This window comes from Eutrigla gurnardus (genome assembly GCF_963514095.1).
Source record: "Eutrigla gurnardus genome assembly, chromosome: 10".
Lineage (NCBI taxonomy): Eukaryota > Metazoa > Chordata > Actinopteri > Perciformes > Triglidae > Eutrigla > Eutrigla gurnardus.
In genome coordinates, this window is record NC_139924.1 from 3,180,041 (window position 1) to 3,206,715 (window position 26,675).

The 26,675-nt window shown below is 43.2% G+C and overlaps 1 protein-coding gene across 2 annotated transcripts in view; it reads left to right on the plus strand.

Annotated features, from left to right (window-relative positions):
* Positions 1-15,235: 15,235 nt before the first annotated feature.
* The window catches only part of sorl1 (sortilin-related receptor, L(DLR class) A repeats containing), a 93,731-nt gene continuing 82,291 nt past the window's right edge, over positions 15,236-26,675 (plus strand). Inside the window, exon 1 of one of the 2 annotated variants that reach the window (XM_084019911.1) lies at positions 15,236-15,665. In XM_084019911.1, coding sequence (XP_083876037.1) covers positions 15,345-15,665 — 321 coding nt within the window. In that variant the 5' untranslated portion in view covers positions 15,236-15,344. The remainder of the gene's footprint in view (positions 15,666-26,675) is intronic. The other variant, XM_084019910.1, reaches the window with a different exon arrangement.

Consider the following 26,675-nt stretch of genomic DNA (forward strand, 5'->3'; position numbering starts at 1 on the left):
GTCATCGGGAAATGATGTGGTTTCCCACTGCTGAAGATACCCTGCAGTACAATCCAGTACCCATTGGTATCACCCCAGGGCCCACCCTGTATGTCGTTGCCCACATCAGCAGCTTGAAGTCTGCCTTTGCCCTGTTTATAACAGAGGATATGATTCTGCTGCTGTGCACCCACACAAACCTGCATGGAAGGTGGAGGTGTGAGGATTGGACGGATGTGATTGAGGTGGAGATGAGAGCCTACATTGGGATTCTGATTCTGGCTGCTGCTACCGCTCAAGACATGAAGCAACACGTGGCATGTGGGATGACAAGACAGGACGGGTTATGATTTGTGCTACGATGCCCTTCTACCGCTACAGTCAGATCAGCGCTAACATCCACTTTAATGAGTGGCTCACCCACCGGGACGCTTCAGGGACAGAGGGTGCTCCTGGAAGAACCGGGGCACATGCTGGTGACTCCAGCAATCGCAAAACGGCCTTGTCCCCTACACTCAACAGCCACTGCTGCCATTGTCGCTGGGATACAGCAGTCTGAATCAGAGTGACACACAGCCCACAGGACTGCTTTATTTCCAAAACCAAATTTGAAGGGTTACAATTCTGAAATTGATTTACATTGTGGATTCCAGGCTCTGGACCGATTCTAATTTTTTTTAAATCACTGTTGAAAGCAGAAAATCTTAATATGTGGTATTTTTATAGTATTTTGTAAATGGCTGTTTGGCCACTAACATGCCAAGTGGGAATGTTTGTCTTTTTTGTCACCGCGCAAATGAAGTAATACTGCAAAAAAACAAAAAACTCTTTGTTACTGTTGCTGACCTCCAATGATGATTAAAAAAACCTTATATGATGAAAAAAATGAAAATATTCTCTTTTTTCCCCTGAAACATTTGTGATAGTATGTAATCTAACTGGCATTTAAAGCAACACTAAAGAGTTTTTAGTGCCTTAAAATAATGTTTCCAAAATAGTTTCAGTGGTTCATCACCTCAAAACTGGGTGAACGGCACTTCAGCATTCGCTCTGCAGCCCTCTATCGGCTGTAACCGTACTATGTAACTTTGCCTCGTCGGGTAGCGGTTTTGTAGTTCTAATGAGACTACGAATTTGACCTGCTTTACGGCAAGCGTTACAAAAGCCAGTAGGTGGAGGCTCTGCGTAGAGATCAGTGGGAGAACACCCGGCAGGTGCGTGGAAGATACCTAGGTAGGTAGTTTTAAATTGGTGTCATGGCAGAGCCTGCAAAGAAAAGGAGTTTAATGTCCGATAGGGCGAAGAAAATAAAACGGGAGCATGACAAAGAACGAGCTCGAACAAGAGTGAATATTGGACCGGCTCACACTCGTTGGCGAGAGCTGAAGGAGGCTACAAAATGCAAGACGGATGGTGACTTGGCTTTGTTGCTGCTGGACTTGTAAATAATACCGGTAATCTTTTTTTTTTCCAACAGTGTGCATCTGTGTACAATACATTGTCGTTTATTTTATTGGCAATTTATTTATTATATATATATATATATATATATACAACTATCGCTATGGCTCATGTTAGCTAATCTTACCTAAGGCGTTAGCTACTCTACCTTGTCACTGGACATCATTCAAATCGTTCACCGTTTCCAGAGCCGGTTCTGCATACAAACAAATCATGTGCATGCGACGGTAGGCTGCGGTAGGCTAAATTATTTATGACGGCAGTAATGGACAATTCCGCTTCCAACCTGTAGGGGGACCGAAGAGGAAAACTTCTTAAAGCTGTATTCTACGATTTGAACCCCCCCCCCCCACACACACACACACACACCCCTCCCTTCTGTGCTCCTCCGAGCTCTATCGTTCTCCCCTCGCAGCCTCCCACTTCCCTCTTATTTTATGAAAATAGTTCACCGAAATGTGTTTCTGAAAACATTTTACGCGAGAAATAAGCTATTCAGTTGCTGAATCTTTCTTTATTTTAGATCGACAACGCTCAGTTTGAAAGATTATCGAGAGTTTGCGGGCAGCGCCGTCTCTGGAAACTCGCCGCTGCGCGACGGCATTACACGGCTTCTTAGATAGACAATGAATGGGAACATTCCCTCCACTATGAACTCAGGCAGGACGCCGTTTAGTTTCCCGGTGTGTCCGGGACTTCCACAACATGTACAAAGCAGTAATAGTGTTTATTACGGCCACGAATGATGAAACATCAGTGTAAATGCAGCAGGTGCCGGTCGGATTTCTCTCTCACCCCGACTGCAGAACCTCCCCGATCCCAAACTGCTCGGCGATCCCTCGCCACAATCTGGAGGTAGAGTCTGGGTGAGGCTGGGCCGCATCAAGTATTCCACAAAAAAAGGGGTTCAAGTATTCCAAAAAAGTACAACCGATCCAATCTTCTCAATCTTTACTAATAACAATTCAGAACATGCAGAACATGAACAGTTCTTCAGAACATAGGCTTCTCTTACTTCTTCCTACTATATACTCTATTCAGGTGTGCTCAATATTCCAGAAATTGGGGTAAAAATGACCAACATTGCTTATTTGTGTTGTTCTCACGAGCCTGAGCTATGGTAGCCCAAAAGTGTTCAAAAATACAAAACGACTCACGCAGATAAAGTGAAGAAAAAAACTTGCGGGCCGCACTAACACCAAGCTTTGATTTCAGGTAGGTTTCACCCTGCTTTAAAGGGTTAAAATTGTGGAATTTATTACAATTTTGGATTTCATGATCAGGACTGATGCTAAATTAAAAGTTTAAGCAGTGAAAGTAGCAAATATTTCAGTATATAGTGTTTGTATAGCATTTTGCAGAAGCAAACAGGAGTCCAGAGGGAGTTTTTGTTTTTCTGTCACTACACAAAAAAGTAATGATGCATAAAAATCATTGATACTGATAATTATTGACATACATTTAGCTGTAAAAATGTGATTTTATGATCCCCCTCATAAATCATTAGCATTATGTGATCTAGCAGGCATTTAAAGGGTTACAATTCTGAATTTGAATGAAACTTTGGTTTTCATGACCAGGACTGATCCAAATGAAAACAACCAAGTTGTTAAAAGTGTAATTTTATATATATATATATATATATAATTACACTTTTATCTAGTGTTTTATCTACTTTGCTTTCCCTGCGCGGTGGTGTAGTGGGTAGCACTGTCGCCTCACAGCGAGAGGGTCCTGGGTTCCTTCTGTGTGGAGTTTGCATGTTCTCCCCGTGGGTTCTCCGGGTTCTCCCACAGTCCAAAGACATGCAGGATGGGGATAGGTTAATTGATGACTCTAAATTGCCCGTAGGTGTGAATGTGAGTGTGAATGGTTGTTTGTCTCTACATGTTGGCCCTGCGGTAGACTGGCGTCCTGTCCAGGGTGTACCCCGCCTTCACCCAATGATTGCTGGGATCGGCTCCAGCCCCCCCGCGACCCTAAATACAGGATAAGCGGTAGACAATGGATGGATGCTTTCCCTGCTCAAAAATAACAATGCATAATAATCAGTTTTGCTGTTAATAAGTTACATATTTCAGACTTTACTATTTGTAATACAAAAAAAAACAAAAAACAGTAGGGTTGAGAATATAGCAAATGGTCATTTTTGAGGTTGTTTTCCAAGAGGTGCATTATGCAAAGAAACTGGTATTTGAAAGGTTAAAAAAATTAAAAGGAATGATTTTATTATTTTATACCAATGGCAAGAACTGATGTTAGTTAAAAACGTTATGCAGTAAAATTTGCAAAAAACATGAAAAATGATTGTCTCAGTCACGAACAAGCTGAGTGGACATGAGGGTTAAATATGACCTACCTTAAGGCTTCAGCAAATTTGGAAAACAGCATGCTGACCTCTCTACTTGCACCTGTAACAGAGAGCAAAGAACAGGAGGGATGCTGCAAATTTCACATCCACCCACCCACCCACCCATCCATCCATCCATCCACCCATCCATCCATCCATCCATCCATATTCAAGATCACAAGGAGAGAGTGACTTATTAAGATGCATTTATTGCATACAGTACAAATGGAACATGCTACATTGGCACTTCAACCACACAGTGTGCATCGTTCTCTGCTGCACTTAATTTTTCTGGGTTTTTTGAAGAACTTCAACAAGGCCTTGTCTTAGGGGAACTTGGCCACAGGGGGACCATTGATAGAAACTCTCACGCAGGCCCCCAAGTGCTCCCCCTGCAGCCTGTTTCTGAGGTCTGTTTTCACGGGCTGCTTATGCTGATGGCATAAGCGACAAAAAGTCCCGACACATAATTGAGATTCTATCAGTTATCTTTTTTTTTTTTTTAAACATAAAAGTTTTTTATTTTTTCATTTTCATGTTTTTTTATTCCTTTTATTATGACAGAGTTACATACATTTGACAATGCATAGGAAAATTATTTTCTGTGTTATTTTTACATTATTGCTTACCAAAAAAAAAAAAAAAGAGAGAGAGAAGCTCCTCAATCAGAACAAAAATATAAGCTAAACCTTACCATGGGGAGTGTGGTACAAGCAAGGGCTGTATGGTTATTAAGCCATTCGGGATCCCAGCCAGATGTTGTGTTTAGCTGTATTTCTTTTTGCTGGGTTTACATTACCAGTCGGTCGGTCACCCGCCGACGCACCCTGTCTGCACGAAAATCGTGCGCAATCCGCTGCCCCCTTGTTCAGACCAGACGCATATTTCTCCGTGACAGTCGACAAGTGCTTTTGCTCAGCTGTTGTTCATTCAGAGCTATTCAGCTATAGTGTATCAGTGTAACATTTTCATACTCTCGCGTGACGGCATTGGCTTAGTAAACACGGAAGTGGCGTCTACGCTGCGGTAGCATTAGCAGCCAAGGATAGAAGCTATCAGGCAAGTGTTCTTTTAAATAAACTCCTGGTGTACTTACAAACTTTCAAATGCCTCGTTTTGTGACCACAGACCCTATGTGTACTACTGCAGAAGTTTGGTAACATTCCATGCATTATTAGTGGGGTAATTTACGAGATATACATAATGTACCATAGCGCTAGTACTAAGCCATTCGGCTGATAGCGGCTATCTTGACCAATGCTGACCATCGCTAAAAATGCTTCCGAGGGGGTATTTGGCTGGGTGTCATGGTGGAAATGACCGAGAGTGCATTTTACTCCGAACCATCACTTAAAGGGAAGGCGATAGGAGAACTCAAAAGGATTTAGGAAAAGACGGCTGCGGTACTCAGAGAATCCGACCGGACTTTCACTAAACTACGTCATTATAATGCTGCTGATGATTGACAGCTGATGATCCACACCGGTGATTGACGTACGTCTCAACTGGAGAAACTACAATAATGGACTACAAAAAGCACATCGTCCACTTCTACCCATGTTGTTGGTTTTATAAGCACCTGGTTCACTGACCGGCTTCAGGTCCAGCAGCTCCTCCTTCCTGTTTGACCGTTTACTGTATTTACATTTAATTTGTGGTTTTAGTTACTTTTCTGTCAAACATTTGTAACATGATTGAAATAAATAAAAATACCATTCAATTATTATCACTGCTAGGGGTGTGAATCTTTGGCTTCACAGCGATTCGATTCGATTCGATTAACGATACAATAGTTGGCGATTCGATTCAAGGACGTTTTTTTTTTTGTAACGATTCGATTCGATTCTGTAAACCACGATTCGATTCAGTAATTTGTAACCAAAATTCTATATCCATGAAATAAACATGCAATAATGCAAGTGAGACTATCTGTATTCTTCTGAAAGGTGAAAAATAACATATTTATTCTAGAAAAAGGTAGTCCTGCATAATATTTTATGCTGAATACAAAAATGTAATTAAACATTGCACAGTGGAAATGGAAAGTCCTACCCCAGTCGCTGCCTGTCTTCTCCTCATTTGAACATCTTACATTTACACTCCCTGGACCCACTCCCACCATCATTGCCACTTTCTACCGCCCTCCTGAGCCCCACTGTGACTTCCTAAATTATTTTGCTGTTTTACTCACGCATCTATCCACTCTATCACCAAATATCATATTACTGGGGGACTTCAATATACACATGGACAACATTAATTTACCCCTCACCAGAGACTTTTCATCATGCCTGGACAGTTTTGGACTCCATCAATTCATCAACTTCCCAACACACACAAAAGGACACACTCTGGACCTAATCTGCTGCTCTGGCCTTACCCCCTCCAACTGCACAGCTGATGATCTCCATGTGAGTGACCATTTCCTCATCTCTTTTAGCACTGCACTCTGCCTTTCAAGAATCAAGTCATCACGCTTCATTTCATTCCGGAACTTAAAGAACATTAACATTGACACTCTCTGCTCCAACATTGACACTATTCCAATCCCAGACTATTCTACCACCTCTGATGAAAGGATAACCCTCTACAATACACGTTTAAACAACATCCTCAACTCCCTCGCTCCACTCAAAACACGCTCTGTTTCCTTCTCCACAACTGCCCCCTGGTATACCCCTCATCTCCGCTCTATGAAATCTAAAGGCCGCCAACTGGAACGACTCTATAAGAAAACTGGACTCACTATTCATAAAGAAATGTACATAACCCACATACGCCACTACAAGGACTCAATCACCCAAGCCAAAACAAATCACTACTCCGCTCAGATAATCTCCAATGAAGGAAACACCAGATCACTGTTCACACTGCTCAACAGAACTCTCCACCCACCTGACTCCTTACCTCCCCACCTGTATTCAACTGACACCTGTAACTCCCTAATGCAGTTTTTCTATGACAAAATCTCCATCATTCACCAACACTTAGACTCAGACTCACTCCCTTCTCTCCCACCTGCACTTCCTCTCCTCTCACCAGCCCCTCTACCACACTGTCAGCACTTCTCTAATTTCCAACTTCCCACTGACCTTCAAATCCATGACCTCATCCGTAAATCCAAACCCTCTACCTGTCAGCTTGACCCCCTTCCCACCACCCTTGTCAAATCTTGTCTCCCCTCTGTGCTTCCCCTCATATCTCCCATCATTCACTCTTCACTCACCACTGGTACTGTTCCCTTACCCCTCAAAACGGCAGCTATCACCCCTATCCTGAAAAAACCTGGCTTAGACCCCAACAATTACAATAATCTCCGCCCCATCTCCAACCTACCTTTCATATCCAAAATCCTAGAAAAAGTAGTCGCCACCCAATTACACACCCACTTAACTAAAAACTCCCTCTATGACCCTTTCCAATCTGGTTTCCGCCCCCGCCACAGCACCGAAACTGCACTCATAAAAATCACCAATGATCTTCTCACTGCAGCTGATTCCGGTTCACTTTCCATCCTCATCCTCCTCGACCTAAATGCAGCCTTTGACACCATTTCACACCCCATCCTCCTTCGTAGACTCTCCTCCATCGGCATCACCCACACCCCCCTTCACTGGTTCCACTCCTATCTCTCAGGCCGCACTCAGTTCATCCAGTTCAAATCCTTCAAGTCTGACCCCTTCCCCAGTCACTACAGGTGTGCCCCAGGGCTCTGTCCTGGGGCCCCTTCTCTTCATCACCTATCTCCTCCCCCTTGGCATCATCTTCCGTAAATACAATATTCATTATCACTGCTACGCGGATGACACCCAGCTCTACCTTTCCAGTAAACCAAACTCCGCACTCCCACCCTCTTCCCTCACCACCTGCTTATCCGAAATCAAATCCTCGTTCACTTCCAACTTCCTCAAATTAAACAGTGAAAAAACAGAAATCCTCCTAATTGGCACCAAATCTACACTTTCCAAATTTGACCGTTTCCCCCCCCTTCTTATCGACAGCTCCTCAGTTTCCCCCTCCCCTCAGGTTAAGAGTCTGGGTGTCATCCTCGACAGCACTCTATCATTCAAAGCTCACATCAATAACACCACTCGGGCTGCCTACTTCCACCTACGTAATATCAATCGACTCCGTCCCTCCCTCACTCCCAACACCGCCTCCATCCTTGTCCATAGTCTCGTCACCTCCCGTCTCGATTACTGCAACTCTCTCCTCTTCGGTCTCCCTCACAAGTCTCTCCATAAGCTTCAACTGGTTCAAAACTCTGCTGCACGTGTCATTACCAAAACTCCTTCTTCGCACCATATCACCCCCATCCTACAGCAACTTCACTGGCTTCCAGTTGCACTCCGAATACAATTCAAAATCCTTCTGTATACTTTCAAGGCTATCCACAACCTCGCCATTTGCGGGAGCCTCTGCAAGTTTTCCCTTATTTATAAGTCACCCTCTCCTTGTTTCAAGTAATTTCTACATAGACTAAAAACATTGAACGCAAATATACATTGAGTGCCTGCTGCGCCATGGCTTTGACTTTTGCCCAAAAATCATATTCGAAGTGCGTTTGTTTATTAATATAAATATTCGAATATATTAGAATATTTATTAATAATATTTTGACCATTAAATGCCTTTAGTAAGACCTATATGGTATGGTATGGTACTTAAGTTGTATATGTTTTGTCCACCAGAGGGCAGTGTATCAGTCAACGTCAATAGGCAGGAAATGATGTTTTCAGAACCTTTATTTATTTAAGGTCAGACACAAACTGTGTATGCATTCGGTTTCATCAAAATAAAGATAAATAAGCCATCAAAAATAAAGTCAAATAAGCCAGTCAGGCTAAACTGAAAAGACAAAATAAAGGTAGGCCTAAAAACAAAACCCCATCCTACCAGCCATTAACGGCCCATTATCAAATTGTTTCGCTCACATAAAGATTTGGCTGGCTGCAGTTTATTTGGCTACAGACTTTTTTAAGTTATTCACCAAAAAAACCAGGTGATTCACATGTTCAGACATTATCGGGGCCGTCAGTGCCGACTGTTCGGCGGGGTTTGTTTGCCTATTTACGGGCAGTATTCCGGGCGGCGCGTCTTAAGGTGTGTACACACCGGAAGAACTGCCCGACTCGCGTCGGTAAATGAAGTCGGGCTACTTAATATGGCCGACTCGAACAACGACATGGGCGGTTCACACCTACGGAATTACAGCCGACGCCATACGTTCCGCGCTTGCGCGAGATGTAATGTCTCCAAAACTTGTGGGCCAAAAAACACGAAAACCGGAAGTAGCCGGTCCTCTCTAGACCACCTTCTTCGATTCCACTGGTTATCTGGTTTACCATCGTCACTTCCGGGCTTCACTGATTCGCTAGTCAAGCTGCTAGCCTCCACCAATCAGAATGGTAAAAGAATGACCGACTCGAATGGCGGATTACACATTTGAATCGGCTGAAATGAACGCCGATGTGGGCCGATTCGAGCGACCACACCAAGGAGACTCATGTCACGGATTTTCGGTCTGGTGTGAGCCCGCCTTTAGAGTTTACGGTTCTCGGGACGGAGCGCGAGTGCGGGCTGTTGTCGATGTTGACGCGGCCATTGTTCTGCAAAATTGGCAAACCAGGACGCTAAGGTCACCTATAGGAGCCCAGATGACCAATGATAGCCTTGCTAATGAGCTCACGATTCACACAACTTCACCAGGCATGAAAAAGCCTCGGAATCTGAATTGAAAACAACGTTCAAGCAAAGACATTTACAAAAAATAATGCCCATAACAGGTTTGAATATTAAGGGCTGCCTAATATTCGTTTGAATATATATATATTTTTTGATATTCAAATTATATTCGAATAACGAAGTTCGGAGTCAAAGCCCTACTGCGCCTCAGACTGAACCCGACCGCGCCAATATGCCATCCATGAATTAAAATTAATGCCGTCCCATCGTCCCGGGGACGTAATAAATTGTCATCGGGAGGATAAATATTCTAACTCGGGCCGACGAGAATTTTGGCTGACTACATTGTTCTGTTTAAAAGTTTTCATCACTATTTGCAAACCAGAACGGTGGTTGGTGGAAAAAGATTTATGTGAAAAGGTAAATGAAACAGGACTGGCTGGCGCGCTCGCGTTTATGTTGTTCTATGAGAGTGGCAACAATGTTGCAGCCTGTTGCGCTCGCACTGCTTACCGCTCGAGCTCGGACGAGACATTACTGTCACCAGAGATCAGCTGACTGTCACTGTGCTAGCTACTACTACTACTAAGGTGGCCTTTGTGCCACTGTCAAAGTCCCAGTGTAAACAACGCTAGCGACGCGTGGTGGGCTCAGTGTGTGGATCAGAGCAAGCTCTGCTGCGATTGTTCCAAAATAGAACTTGCGCAACTTCGCGAGCCGCGCAGGAGAAGTAACAACATCACACGCAAGTTCCATGTAAAAAGCACCTGTACAGCGTAGTGGGCTGGTGGTGCACTGTGGAGTGGGCAAGACTGTTTTTAATGCCTGTCTAACTAGAACCATTGACTTGCGCTAGCCATAGCACAAGCGAACTCGGCAACTAGAAGAACTGAATGAAATGTCTTGAAAACGTCTCCACGTCTCGAACATACCGGCTGACTTGGAAAATAGGTCTTTTGTCCAAAATTCCGAACTATCCCTTTAAAGTATATGAAGATTTTATACAGAATGTTTTATTGCTTTCAAGTAGTAATTCCTTTGTAAGATGTTATTTAAAAAAAATTCCAACGTAAAATTAACTTGAAATTGGTATTACAAATATTTTAATACATAATTCATGTTTTGTTATGAATTAGGATGTTATGGTATTAATCTGAAAGGTAAAACCATCTCATTTTACTCGATGGCCTTTGTGCCCTGTCATGTGGCCTTGGTGCCCCTAAAAAAAAAAGGAAAGTGAAGGCCAAATGTCCTTGCCCCTAAAATGACAAAATTCCAACCCTGCTACAGAATCACCACTCTCTCGGCAAGGATAGCTGCTACATTGAGCTTTTAGTGGCTACGATGCCAGTAAGCTAGGAAGCTAAGAAAATCAAATCTAGTTTGGAATAAATGTAGGCCTATTTATTGTTATCAACATAATATATTGTGTTCTTATTATATTATCAGTAAGTAACAACTCAAAATGTAAAAAAGATTTTCGGGACGATTCGAGACGGTTCAAAATGATTTTTGGGACGTTTCCAGGATGGTGGTGAAAAAAGTTAATTTTAATCTCTGATGCCATCGTTAGTGGGAACCACTGGAAAAGATTCTAGGTGAATATACTATGTATATGACAACTATTTTCAGATTCTCAGATTGTTTGTTTTATTGTGTTGTATAGCTCAGGGGTTTTTGTGAACATAAAATTATTTAAAGCTATGGTCTACATTCTGAAAATCAGTTGAGCCTCTGAGACAGATTTGAAAAAAGCATCCCCCCCAACCAAACCCCTCCCCTCAGTGTTCCACGATTCGAAGAGGCGGGAGTGGGAGGGGACGAGGCGGGATGACGAGGAGCAGGGGAGACGAGGGGATTGGATGGAGGGTACTAGCCAATGGGAGCCTTCCAGAGCAATGGCTCCCATTGGTCAATTTCTATGCAGGCCCAGGGCTGACAGACTGAATGGATTTTATTCCAAATCTTAGACCATAGCTTTAATGAAGGTTAAACATTGGATCCAGTTGTCAAATCCAGGTTTCTCCTTAGTGTAAACAGGGATCTGGTATGCTAATGGGATCAGCTACAGTCCTGTTTATTTCCTGTGTTTCTGGTGACGTGGCACCACACTTTCATTGCTGGTCTAATAGAATTGGTAGAGCAGGCTGCTATTGGTTCTGGTACTTTAAGAGTTTGGCCACAGGATAATTTGCGTTTATTTGCGTCGCCCAAGCTGGACATGCTGGAGAGGAGGCGTGGCTTAACTCCATATAGATGCATATATTACAGCCTAATAGTTTTATATTCATCAGTGGGTTAACATGTCATTTTCAATCCAAGAACATTTTGTGTGAGCTTGCACATACCTGTGGAAGTAGCCTCAAACATGTCTGAAGTTGATGATGTAGAGGGAGTTTTTTTCTTCGTGGGAGGATATCCGTCTTGATATGCAGGTCTACGCTCCATCTATTGCAATGGGTGAAATACCGGTTGCACTAAAAGATTAATCAAAAAATGTATCGCTATGTAAAATCCAACACAAAAATGACTTGAATGATTAGTATTAGAAGGACCGTGGCACACATTCAGCAGGTCGTCTACATGAATACAGAATTTTCTGAGCCGACATGGACATGGACATGGACATGGATCATAGACTAGTTTATGGCCTGTGATGTTGTCCACTGCCCTCTTGTTCAATGAGGGTGAAATCACTTTCCTGGCATTGGTATTGCTTCTTTAACCGTGACTTAATGTTACTGCAGATGTAAAATGACTTTAGACATATGAATGACCTTAGTTGATCTACATAGGTCACTAACATAAGTGACTACTAACACATGCTAACATTAGATATATATTTTTGTTGCCAGTGAGATGACTGTTAACTGACACTTTCATGTTAATAATATAGCTAACGTTAGCTCGCTACGCTAATTCTATTTATTATAATGAACGTTATCAAATCAGTTTTACCCCATTCGGTTAGCAACTCAACATCAATCATGAATCCTGCGGTTAGAATTGGTCTCACTAGCAAACATAAAGCAACATTAAAAGTTAAGCTAGCATGTAAGCATGCCGCTAAAACCTGCAAATATATTCACTAGCTAACCAAGTTATCTATTGTTAACTGTTTTACAGCATTTAGCTAACATTTTTACTAGCTAAGCTCCACTTACAATGTATACAAGGGGTACGGGTTGACTATTTCATATAATAGTGATCGCTAGCGTATCCGGTCAGCAGGTGATGCTTAACGGTCGGCCACTTGCGCGTCTGGCCAAGGCTGCATTCAAGGATCCTCGTAAATTCAAGTGACTCAGTTCTGCCGGTTCAGGGGCTATACATACTATGTACTTGTATGTATAGTTCTAAAGGATGCAATTACAAAACACATTAATTCAACTTTTTCCTTTATTATCTTTCAAAAATTGCTTGAGTCGAAACGTGGACTAATTCAAATTAAAATGTGAGCTGAACATTATTTGACTTGAATCACTTCCATCTGGCTGAGACTGTAGGCCAGACTGTAGGCCAGACTGGCAGCAGATTGAGTTCAGACTGTACCTGGCCATTAACGGACCTCATTGACTTTGCATGGGCTTGTGTCACGCTATGCCGAAATTAATTGTGGGTCCGCTCCGCTTTCGCTCTCGTGAAAAAAAATGTTTTTTAAGAAAAGTTCAACTTTTCAGGCGCGGATCCGTCAGCCAATCAGATCGCGTCATGCAAATATACGCAAATAAACTATTCTGACGCTGGCCAATAAAATCACTGTTTTGGTACGCGTAAAAAGCCGATGTAAACTAAACATGGAGGAAAGGTTAATCATTGTGGTTTGGAACAGGCCGATTCTTTACGATCAGTTCCTCAGTTTATATACAGGGGCTGAATTACTAAAACACATAGGATATAACGGGATCCATTATGCACTATAATAATAAAGAAGCTGGAAGTAGCCTGAATTAGCCGGCTAGCGGGAAGCGATTTCAATGGCTGCTGGCTGTGTCCGCAAAGGCATCTCCCCCATGAACCAGACACGCCTTCCCTGAGACTGAGACCAGACTGAGACCAGACCGACAGTACTTTTAGTAGACCCTTCCAGAAGAAACTATTTTAAAAAAAAATGTCCAAGGCCACACAAGGCAACTTTATTTGTATAGCACATTTCATACACAAGACAGACTCAAAGTGCTTCACATCATGACATGTCATACAAAAAAGTGAAAAAATATAAGAATTAAAAGAAAATAAAGGCAAAATTAAAATGCATTACAGAAAGACAAAAGAGAATAATTAAGGTTTGAAAGCATTCAGTATTCATTAAAAAAAAATTGTTTCATTATAAAAAAAAAGACAAATATTAGTTTTAATGGTGGCAGCAGCAATTGTATATCGATCAAACAAGAATTTCTTTTCGAAGCAATCAACCAGTAGTTCCCGTACTGAGCAGGGCTAGGGTGAGGTTCTACCAGACACAGATCCATTCTCACAAGTGGATAAAGTTGAATACATGAAAAATGTATGAGAAGAACAAAAAGTGCTGTCATGAAAGTGCAGCGTCTTCAGATCCCTTCATGTAGCGGTTTAAACCAATGGGATGATACAGATGAAGATTAGAAGTACATTGTGAGTAAAGTGGATATCACATTAAGCTGGGTAGGTCGTGGGTTTAACTGCAGATCATTGCTGTTGCCCGGCAGTAGCAAAGTGGATTATACAAAATAAAAAATAAAAAACAAATAAAAAGTACATTTCCAAGTGGTCAAGAACATGTAATCTGTGGTCTCAACGGTAGCAAGGTCACTGCAACTAACCCCACCCTAAAGCATAAGCTCCTTTATGGTCGACTTGACTCTAAATTACATGATGTTCATTTAGTCAATATGGTCCATTTAGAGTCAACCAATGCAGTTAGCTTCTAAGGTGACTTTTACACTTAGCTGTAAAGTTGAACTTGAATTCTGAACACAGCAATACCATAATACTGCATTGGAAAACCTGGTGCGTCCATGTCTTTCTACAAACTTCAATAAACAAGAGATAATTCATTATATGATATTTCATTAGATATGAGATAAACTGCAATAACGTATCTGTTTCATCTGCCTAAGATCACTCCATCCTTACCTGTGTGTTATGGTCTACAATTTGGAATAAAAAAAAAAAACATTCAGTAGGCCTGCATATAAATTGACCAATGGGAGCCATTGCTCCGGAAGGCTCCCTTGACTTGTACCCTCCGTCCAATCCCCTTGTCTCCTCTGTTCCTCGTCATCCCGCCTCGTCGAATCGTGGAACACTGAGAGGAGGGGTTTGCTTGGTTTAAAAATCTGTCTCAGAGGCTCAACTGATTTTCAGAATGTACACCATAGCTTTAATGGCAGCAAAACGCAACATCATTGCACTAAAAAGGTAAAAATGTACATTATACCTAAGTGAGACCTATGCTCCTCTACCTGTGCCCCACCCATGCCTGTTACCCGGGCCCCTAGATATACCTATATTTTGAAAGTGTTTGTTTGAATGTAATTAATCAGCTAATAGTAGCCTAATTATAATGAAAGGTGACTTATTCCCAGTTTTCCCATATAATAATGTCCTTTATTCCTAATTCGCTTGATCATAATACCTCTTTAGATTTCCTATTCATATTTTTAAATTTTTATATATATATTTTTTATCAATTGTTGTTCTTTCGTGTCTAAATAAAAATATGTCGTGTGGATGATGAGAGACGTGTTAACGGCCTTTGTGTTTAGTACGTATGAACTGAGAAGTGTGGGCGGCGTTCCGAGGGCTCGTGAACGCAGCACCGGGGCTCCGCAGCCAGTAGAAGGAGCTCTTCAGTCTTACCTAACCCAGCGGCCAAACATACACAAACATGGCGACGTCAGGAGCGGCCGAGATGCGGTCCTCTCTGCGCTGCTCCTTCTGTGTGTTGCTCCTTTGGGTTGCTGGAAGTCTTCCGTCGGCCCTTCGTGTGCACGCGGAGCAGCGCCTCGCGCGGCCGCAGAACCGGGGATTCTTCACGATACAAGCAGATACGGATTTACCGGACGGTGGTGGAGGAGGCGCCGCGGCTCTGGCGCTGCCTCTGGCCGCTCGGAGTGCCGCTGAATTCGCGTCGGACTCCGGCGCCGACCCGCATCATCGAAGCCGCCGGAGCACCGGTGAACCGGCCATGCCCGAGGTGTACGGCCAGGTAATGTATGCATCTACTACCGTGACTCACCGAGCATCACATCAGACTGCCCGTAGTTGGCTGCGTGTCTTGAAGGAATTACGCAAACCACAACCAGTTTCTTTCCTGGGTCGCATCGTTTCCTGCACCGTCTGCTGAAGCAACGTAGCCCCGTTGACCGCTGTATGGGGGGAAAGGGCGCTAAGTTTAACCTCAGAGCGACGGACCCGTGAACACAACGGAGTCGCCTCTGAGTCCGCGGGGTTGTCGGTGCAACGGTCGCTGCAGAACGTTGCACCTCCTCACCGAACACGGATGTAAACGAACGTCAAAGCGTGAGTCGGTTAACGGAAACGCACACGAGAGCAAAACACGCAGAAACCCGACTAGTTCGGTGGCAGCAGGCTGTCTGTCCGCCGACACGCGAGACAACAAAAGGACGTGATCTTCTGTAATGGTCTCTGGGACGTGAGAGTGGTGAGACAGCAGGGTGTCAAGCTGCTGTTTATGATGCTGTTGGTGTTGTTGTTGATGATGATGATGCAGCTGATGTTGTTGTTGTTTACCGGCTGTTAGCAGGATGTCCTGCTGAAACCAAGTAGAAAAGTTAGTACAAGGACATCGTTCCTCCTCCTCAGAGAGCAGGCTGGCTCTGGTTGGCTGTTCAGTCAGCTCATCTTCCACACCTGCATGGAAACCTCTCCTCTCCTCCTATGTAGTCAATGCCAGCGTCATTATAACAGATTGACATCTGTAGTCCAAATAGAAATGGAAGAAAATACAGAAGTGAACGTTTAACTGATTAATAATACTATTTAGTGGGAAAGTTTGTCCTCCAGGGAGCTATTTCACAAAGGCAGACTTAAGAAATCCAGGATAACAGAAAAAGCGAGGCTTAAATTAGTCTCCTCTATGTATCCTGGCTTGATAGGTTTCACGTAGGCCGAGCCAGGATGAAGAGGAGCGACCAAGTCAAGCCAGGTGTAAGTCATTCGGAAAAACGCACATTCATGGCTGTCTTCAATAGACCACGGTACCCATCACAGATTTACTGATGCAGATGTGGCGTCCGCTGCAGCTTCTGATGGAAATGTATGAGGAAATAAAGCATATCATGTGCAAAGAAGAATATACGGCTGGAAAAAGAGCGTGGCAGACAATTATAGAGGAGCGACTGAATGCGAGACCTAATCATCTACATTTACTAACCACGGCTCTTAACTGAAACCGTCATTATTGTACCATTCAAGCAGTTACTTGGTATTTGCGTGTTGACTGTGTGTAACCTACTTTATTGAGTGGCTTGTACATTATGGGGTGAATGAAAGTTCCATTTGTGTGCTTTAGTGCATATCATACCGGAATATCCGGGACTCTTATTTTGAAATGGTATAAACAGGAAGTGTCCTGTCTGCTATTAACTATGTGAGCGCAGTAAGAGTGGCCACATGATATGTATATGACTTTATATATTGCCTTTATGACTGACTTCAGTGAAAACTCTTTTGAAAATGATAATGTTTACAATGTTAAAATAAAAACAGTAGGCTGATATGTAGCCTATGGTATTTTAATGCAGTTTCATAAAAAATGAGGCAAAATACAGCGATAAGAACATGGAATAACTGTAAAAAACATGTTGGTTTCCGATCGGAGTGACTGCTGACTGAAGAGATAAGGACCAGGATCAAGCCTGGCTGTTAGCCTGGTCTGGAGCAGGCTAACTGCACAGAATGAACCTCCATGGTAACTTACGTGCCACTGCTTTAATGAACCGAGTCAAGCTCAATTTAGCTAGGATAACCGGAAAATCGCGACTTTATCCTCTATCTAGGTTTTGTGAAATAGCCCTCTGGTCACTAACCCCATGATCTCAGTCTGAAAGCAAACACATTTCACCCAGTTGGACCAGTTCAGACTAGTCCAGTCCAGAGTCGGAGCAGACCAGACCATACCAGTCCAGACCAATCCAGTCCAGACAAGTCTAGATCAGTCTAGACCAGTCCAGTAGTCGAGATCAGTCCAGGTCAGTCCAGACCAGTCCAGCTGCAGCCATCCCAAACACCTTTGGTTGAATGTAATTGGTGTAACAGGTTTCGAGTCCAGTGTTTATTGGCTGTGCTGCAGTCATCAGTGCTGCTGCTATAATACAGTCACAGTTCAAGAAGATTCTGGCATTCACCAATGTTTGCTTAGGTGGGATTCCAGAACAAATCTGACGGACATTTAAAAGCAGTATACTTACACACATTTGAGTGCCGACATGTGTGCAAAAATAATTATTTATTGCATGTTCTTCTATTATACAGTTGTATAATACTGTAGGATTGAAAAATACTGTATGATTGAAATTACAATATTTTTATCATTTTTAAATTTTGTTCAATGATTATTTTCATTATATTACAAAGCATGGTGACCTTTTAAAATAAAACAAAACACTCCATGAACACCTTCATTCCTATATATTACTAAACAGTTCTGTGGGTTTCACCTCCAACAAGGAGCAGCTGGAGACGCATGGCTCATATACCCATCTTTGAGTCATTCATTATAAATTCCAGCAACACTGGGCTCTATTCCCATAATGACTAATTTTATTAGGAGATGGAGGATCTGCCCTGGCCCCCTGGTTGATGACATCATCACCAACATCAGACTCACCCGGAGGTGTCGTTCAATCAGCGGTACGGATGTACTCGCTCAAGAGTGCCCAATCGGCATCTTGAAAAGATGCTGGATGTGTTTGGAGACAGCAGGTGGCGTATGTATTTGCAGCTATAACAGCTTCAACTCTTCTGGAAGGCTTTCCACAAGGTTTAGGAGTGTGTTTATGGGACTTTTTGACCATTCTTCCAGAAGTGTATTTGTGAGGTCACACACTGATGTTGGCCTGGCTCTCAGTCTCCACTCAAATTCATCCCAAAGGTGTTCTATCGGGTTGAGGTCAGGACTCTGTGCAGGCCAGTCAAGTTCATGCACACCAAACTCTCTCATCCATGTCATTATTAGGGGTGCAGCTATCGAATGTTTTTGTAATCAAGTAATCTATCGATTATTCCATCGATTAATCGAGTAATCGGATAAAAAAAAATAACATTGTATATAGTTTTCATATACACTGTCAATTTCTTAACACAATCGGTCAATGACTATAAACAAAGAGAAGGAATAAAGATAAGAAAAAAAGAAGGGGGGGAAGCTAAATATTATATTAATATTATCTCTTACTCACTGCTGGTTTGTGGCTGCCTGATGCTGAGACGCTGCGAGGGGGGGTGCTGCTCGGACCAGCATGCACCTGTCCCGGTACCGGTTGTGTTTCTGGTGCTTTTTTAACTAATCTGAACGACGATGCTCAGACAGTAAAGGCAGCGTTCCCAGCCTGGCTCTGGTGGTACAGCATAATGTCGGCCCGCCCGCGGAGAACCGGAGACCGGATCAAATGACCGGTTCTTAAAGGAAAACACCACCGCATTTCCATACTGAACTATGTTCTGCTCTGATCTTAGACGAGGTGATACATACCTCCCTCTCCTCTGTGCGTGCACTCAATGGCTCTTGCGCGCACTCCACGCAGCGCTAATTTGCTAGCATGTAGCTTGTCCCAGTATATTCCTTAGGATCCAAAGGGGGGTGAAGTTAGAAGCGACCAAGCACTTCCACGTTGTCCCTATTTAAATACGGTTACGTGAGTAGTTACACGACCCAAGTTTGGTTACACAAAATGAAACATGCCAATTTTTCTAAGCGGATAACAAGGATAACTATATAGTATGGCGGAATAACAACTGGAAGCACTTCAACGTCGGCGCAGTAATATCATCACTCCGCCCCCCCTCTTACTTCCCGTCAATAGAACCTACGTGACCTGCACGCCGTAGCCTGCACTACCTGTAGTAGTTTGTGCACAGTTGAGGAAGCATCAGGTTAGGGTTGCACGGTATACCGGTACTAATTTGGTACCGGGGTACTGAGGCATTTAAAACGGTACTATATTGCATTTGGACGGGACCGGTACTTGCAGCACCGCCGGCAGCGCCCGCAACAGCGCAGCGAACTCGCCACGTGACGTCACCGCGTTGTAACTACAGCTGAGAGGACGAGGAGCGAGCCGCAGCTTGGGGAGATAAAAGGAAAAAGCAAGCAAGCCGGAGGATCGCTAGCAAGTTAGCGAGCAGCGTGGACTGGAGCAACAAACGGAGAGCGCGAGCGAAGCGCGAGAGAGCGCGAGCGAAGCACGGAGAGAAGAATGGCTGCTGCAACCGTCACCACGCCGCAACTTGCGGACAAACCAGCGCCGCGAAGTGCGATATGGCCGTACTTTAGCTTAAAAAAAATGCGCAAGGCGAGTAGTTAACGCCGATGCACCACTGTGTAAACGGTGTTTAAAACGTGCATGGCTAACGGCGGAAACACCTCCGACTAGCCAAACACTTAAAGGACAAGCACCCAGACCTGCACACTGAGCTCAGGGAACGACAGGTCATTTACTCAGGAAAAAAAGCCACATTCAGTGCAAAAAGCAAGCGCCACCCCCCTTCACTCTTAGCAAAAGTAGCTCTGGAAGAAAAAAAATAGAGCTGGTTTATTTATATTATTATATTTTATATTATATTATTGTATTTATATTTTAACATTTTTAAAATTGTGTGCATTAGAAAAGCTTGTCTTTGTGGTATTTTATTTTATTTGCTGATTAATATGTTATTGTTCTAAGATTTTCTATTAAAATAAAGTCAGTAATGAAATTTTTTGCGTTCACTTTTTATATGAAAAAGTATCGAAAAGTATCGAAAAGTGCCGAAACACATGTTGGTACCGGTACCGGTACCAAAATGTTGGTATCGTGACAACACTACATCAGGTTGTAGTAAGATAGTTTGTGAACAATCAAACATCATGGTTATAACGTGCATCGTACAAGGTTGTGAAAACAAGCAGAAGGTATATAGTCCCGTCATGTTTTGAGTGATGATATTACTGCGCCGACGTCGAAGTGCTTCCATTCAGTGCACGCACAGAGGAGAGGGAGGTATGTATCACCTCGTCTAAGATCAGAGCAGAACATAGTTCAGTATGGAAATGCGGTGGTGTTTTCCTTTAAAACTACACCCGACTGGACTGCTTGGTCTTCATTTTTGACGCTCAAGTCACTACGCCTGATTACTTTAAAAACATTCAGTGATGAGGGGATTGGGGTCAGAGCCAATCAGAGATCTAGGCCCGCCTCTGTTACCCCTTTTCCACCAACGCGAACCTAGTTTAAGAGCCGGGCCGGTGCCGTGCTGGTTCGCAGTTGGTTCAACTTGCGAACCGTCCGAGAACCTGTTTGCGTTTCCACCGGCTAGCGAGCCCAGAGAACCACGTCATTACGTCACTGTATACGTCTGAGGTTTCCCCGCAGTGCTAATTTCAAGCATAGCAGACATGTCTCTTCAGAAAAAGTGTTTATTTTGGTAAATAATACAATAACAATAAAATACACAACATACTAAAATCACAACATTTTTTAAAGTTTAGAACAGTGTATGATTAATAGATAGATAGATAGATAGATAGTTTGATGTTTAGTCATCTGCAGGTTGGACCTCCGTTCAGTATCGCCGATGTCCGACAGCTCTACAAACACAAACCAGAGAACAGCGGTTTAATCACAAACGTGTCCACGATGCTGCGAACATAGATGTTAAGTCACGTTGGTAGTTGGTAACGTTTAGTGAGCCAACGGCAGTCAGAAAGTGGCATGCTAACGTTGTTGTTAGCAATATCACGCTAGCTGGCTAGCTAGCCGGTCAGCTTACATTACCCGAGGATGCATAGCCACTAGTTGCTGCTGTTACGAACGTAATCACTAGCTTGGTAAACTAAACAGAAATGTGTCGTTGGTTTGCAACGAGGTGAAACATTTTAAAAGTGAAACTTACCGGGAACAGTAACGTTAGTAAAACGCCGCACTCCGCAGCAGCGTATTTTCCCCCGTTGCCTCGAGCGTTAACCCCGCCCCCAGCCCCTAACGTAAGCCGGGCCCCGTTCCAGCCCAGCAAAGAGTTCGAGGAACCTGTTTTCCAGGCCGAGAGCCGGCTCTTTGTCTGTGGAAACAGGAAGAACTGGTTAGCGATTGGGCACCGGCTCCGAATCGGCCCTCAAAATGCCTCGGTGGAAAAGGGGTATCAGACCGCGGTGATTCATCTCTGTATGCTGTGGGGAAAAAACGCAACGCTACACACATAAACAGACCAGCTGAAAGTTAGGAGCACCGGTGCGACCAAGGAACATATTTAGCCGTGTTTTTGGTCGCATGTGGGCCCAACAACGGCTCATTTGCTGTTCTTGCTGGAGTCCGCTTGTTCACCGTCTTCACATTCTTGACTTCCGTCGCAACTTTTCCTCTGTGTGCCAGTTCTGAGTGTGAACATAGCCCTGCAGTCTCATGACCCTTTCATGGGCTGAGATTTTAATTTACGAAGATGTGGGAATCATCAAAATAAGAACAGAGGTGCATTCCTGCACTTTAAGAATCGGGCGTAGGTTTTTCTGAGGAAAAAAAGGAATATACTGGTGAGGTATGAGACCCAATGTGAGTGTTTTTTATTGCAATATGCGATAAATTCCTATATTGTCCCATAGCTGGTATAATACTGTCATATATTACAAAGAAAGTTCACCCAGAAGTCTGACACTTGCACACTCCTTGCCTTCATGTTTGATAAGACGGAAGCATAAAGTTAATGAAGCGCTGAAGTCAAACTACAGCGGTCTCAATGAAACGCGATTGCCTGGGCAAATCCGTCACCACCAAGTAGAGAGAGAAAAGGGGGAGTCAGGCCAGTGTGAGAAATGTGAAATCTTCTAAGCTTCACAATCCTTCATCCAACTTCTCAAATGTGGATGTAGGTTGGTTTTCTACAATAACATAGTAAACTGAATATCTTTGTGTTTTTCTAAAACGCAAAAAGCAATGCTGTATGAATCAGGCGGCAACCTGCAGTTCTGATAAGTGAAGCTTATGCTGAAGTGCCTTTAAACCGTCATTCTCTCTGCTGGCCACCAGGGGGCCACCAACAGAACAACATAAATCATCCGGTTTTAGAAAAAAAGTGCGCCTCTACGTGCACGTAGAGCCTGTTTGTTTTGCAAAAATCGACACATAGAGCCCAGCACATCCTGTCCAATCAGCACGCAGGGCTGTGTTCGTGCACACTAGGGTCACACGGTATACCGGTACTAATTTGGTACCGGGGTACTGAGGCATTTAAAACGGTACTATATTGCATTTGGACAGGACCGGTACTTGCAGCGCCGCCGGCAGCGCCCGCAACAGCGCGGCGAACTCGCCACGTGACGTCACCGCGTTGTAACTACAGCTGAGGACGAGGAGCGAGCCGCAGCTTGGAGAGATAAAAGGAAAAAGCAAGCAAGCCGGAGGAAACCGCTAGCAAGTTAGCGAGCAGCGTTGACTGGAACAACAAACGGAGCAGGAGGAAAGCTTGGAGAGAGCGCAAGAGAGCGCGAGCGAGAGAAGCACGGAGAGGAGAATGGCTGCTGCAACCGTCACCACGCCGCAACTTGCGGACAAACCAACGCCGCGAAGTGCGATATGGCAGTACTTTAGCTTAAAACAAATGCGCAAAGCGAGGCAGTTAACGCCGATGCACCACTGTGTAAACGGTGTTTAAAACATGCATGGCTAACGGCGGGAAACACCTCCGACTTATCCAAACACTTAAAGGACCAGCACCCAGACCTCCACACTGAGCTCAGGGAACGACAGGTCATTTACAAGATTTTCTATTAAAATAAAGTCAGTAATGACATTTTTTGCGTTCACTTTTTATTTGAAAAAGTATCGTAAAGTACAGAAAAGTACACATGTTGGTACCGGTACCGGTACCAAAATGTTGGTATCGTGACAACACTAGTGCACACACAGAGCCTCCTACCCCCTCGGGTCGCTCCACTATCACAGGAGGGAGGCGGAGGGAAGTAGCAACAATCTTCCAATTCCTTGGATAAAAACCGAAACGAGGAGGTCCAAAACAACCAAGGAAAAGAAAACACTGGTGGAAAAAAAAAAAAAAAAAAGATTGCGACGGTGCCCGTGATAAAACCAGAGTCAACATCCAACCCGCGTTTCAAAGTTGGCGTGATCTAAAGGATTTCAAAGGGCACGAAGTCGAAGGGAAGGAGCTCGGTGGTCGTGGGGGAGGAGCGTGAGTGTTGGAAACATTCAAAATCTGACGGAGTGCCCTCGATCCGCTGGACTTGCTGACTGGGACTTTAATAATACCACTACTGTTATTGCTACTACTGCACTACCTACACCAAATGCAGATGGAACCCAATGTCCTTGTCTGATCCAGATTTCTGCCTAAAAGTTCTTCTCCCACTGTCGCTGTAACGCTTCCTCCTGGTGAAGTTGGGACTTTGAAAATCATGAGCGTGTTCTAGTCCTGCTCAATGTGTTAAGTCTCCTGAGATAACTTCTGTTGTGATATGACACTATAAATGAAATTGAATTGAATAGAATTGTCATGTGTGGTTCAAGAAGCCAGAATGATTTTGGTGGAGGAGAGGTGAGCAGAGGGAAGTGTGTCTCTCCATCATCGGCCTGCTGTCTCCAAGCACAGCAGACAAGTCAAACGGCCTCCAGGATGTGTGTTGCCCAGGATGTCATGAAACTAGGACCGCCACTGGCTACACTTGCTAAAATTGCTAAAATTGCACTGGTCTGTTGGATTTGGTTGAACAAAAATAAACAATATTTTGTTGCTTAAGCTTATGTATTCAGTCATTATTCAATGGTATACTAAAAATCCATGTGAAAAAAATTACTTCTCACTGTTCTCAGGTCAAATATTTATATGCAATTAAAATGTGATTAATTTCGATTAATTAATTACAAAGCCTCTAATTAATTCGATACATTTTTTTAATCGAGTCCCGGCCCTATTAATTACATACTTAATAATGTGACCTAATCCGTGGGTTACTGACCTGGCATGGAAGCTCAATGAATCTAAAGTTTAGGGAGCTTTTTCCTTTATCTTATGTGAGAGTCCAGCACACAATGTGTTACCGGGTTATATAAATACAATTGAATTGAATATGAACTTCTGGATATTAAATGTTCATTTCTATTTTACTATAGTGATATTTGTTCTGTGTACTGAATAAGCAAATCATATGACATGGTTAGGTTAAGTTGAAACTGTGAATGGTGATATACTAAACAGATAAATGTAAAACAAATTGATCAAATATTATTTTCACAAAGGTAGATCTCCTGTTTAAATATAATTGTCAAAATAATAAGTGAAATCATCAAATAAATGAATCAGTATCCCCTTTCACTCTTCTACGAGACGTGTCTCTAATTACTGACCAAACAACCAGGGAAAAGCTAAGGATGTAGACGAGCTGCTAACAATGCTTAAGTGGTGGTGATGAAGTCGAGTAGGACGACAAAGTTGGCGAATCGTCTTAATAACCGACACCCCCGTCTTTATGGGTGATATAGAGCAGGGGTTCCCAAACTTTTCAGCAAGAGGCCCCCAAAATAACGGTGCCAGAGACTGGCGACCCCCACTAACCCTGGAGGTGACTGAAATGTACAGGACGAACACACTAATATGTGTATCCAAACACAGGCATAATGACAACACAAAATAACAGAACAGCCTTTGCGAACTCCCGTTTCAACAACGTTGAAGTATGAAAATCTGTTAAGTTCACTCTTGCCTCTTCAAGAGAGTTAGGGAAGCAGTTGGTTGATGAAGATGTGTTAATGAGATGGGTGAGAAAAGGAAGTTGTTCAGGAGCAATAGACTGGAGAAGGTGAGAAGGGATGGCAGGTGGTTGAGCGGGTTGGGGTTATTGGGGAACTTGACCAGGAGATAGGGGGATGAAGGAGGAATAGGGAAGGGGATGGACACTTGGTTCATATCATCATGAGTGACTTTGAAAAGGCTGTCTGGCTGCAATCATGGTACTGAAGTGAAAAATAAAGATACAAAAATCCATATTTATCCTTTATTTATGATTCATTATCATTTAAATCATTCAATATTTGATTGTTTTCACCGGGAAGAAAGTATCATCTGTGATGCAATAGAAAGAGTTATTTCTTAACAAAATGTTAAGTGATTCCAGGATGTTTTAGGGCCATTTTAAGTTTTAAACTTAGATAACATTGTAAATCGCAATTATTTGTATGGATGATCGTGAGATTACATTTTCATATCCCATGTCGACAGACTATCACTGTGTGAGTGTTTACACCTGAGTGAATGCACGCTACATGTGAGCCAAAGTTAAACCGGACTGAGGGTTTACGTCACCTGTTCATGTCCTGACTGTCACTATGAAATCAGTGTGTGTGTGTGTGTGTGTGTGAGAGAGAGAGATAGTGTTTGACTGTGTGTGTGTGTGTGTGTGTGTGAGAGAGAGATAGTGTTTGACTGTGTGTGTGTGTGTGTGTGTGTGTGTGTGTGTGTGTGTGTGTGTGTGTGTGTGTGTGTGTGTGTGTGTGTGTGTGTGTGTGTGTGTGTGTGTGTGTGTGTTTGATTGTGTTTGACTGTGTGTGTGTGTGTGTGTAGGGGGGTGGCACTTAGCTCCAGAATGAAAACATCTTCATTAGTTTTTGTCAGGTTGAGTTTGTGCAGCTGCCATCGAGACGTTTCCTGCAGAGCTTTCCTGCTGTGGAACAACCTCAGCCCACTTCTCATTCAGCCATGAAGAAGAACTGGAATCTAATATTTAGTCATTTTGAATTGATTCCACTCTAAAACAATCATTTGTAAAAAAAACATTCAGGTAATAATTAACCAACAATAAGCATTTAATCTGATTAATGCTATCAGTTTAACTCTCTGGTATCAGCTATCCGACAAAAAGACAGGAACTTTGCTTGTGTCTAGATTAGACACTATCAAATGCCAAAAAAAGGCAATTCCCAATATTATCCTAATAATCATCAACATCTGCATAAAACTATTAAAATGGACCTAAAACATCCTGGAATCATGTTAC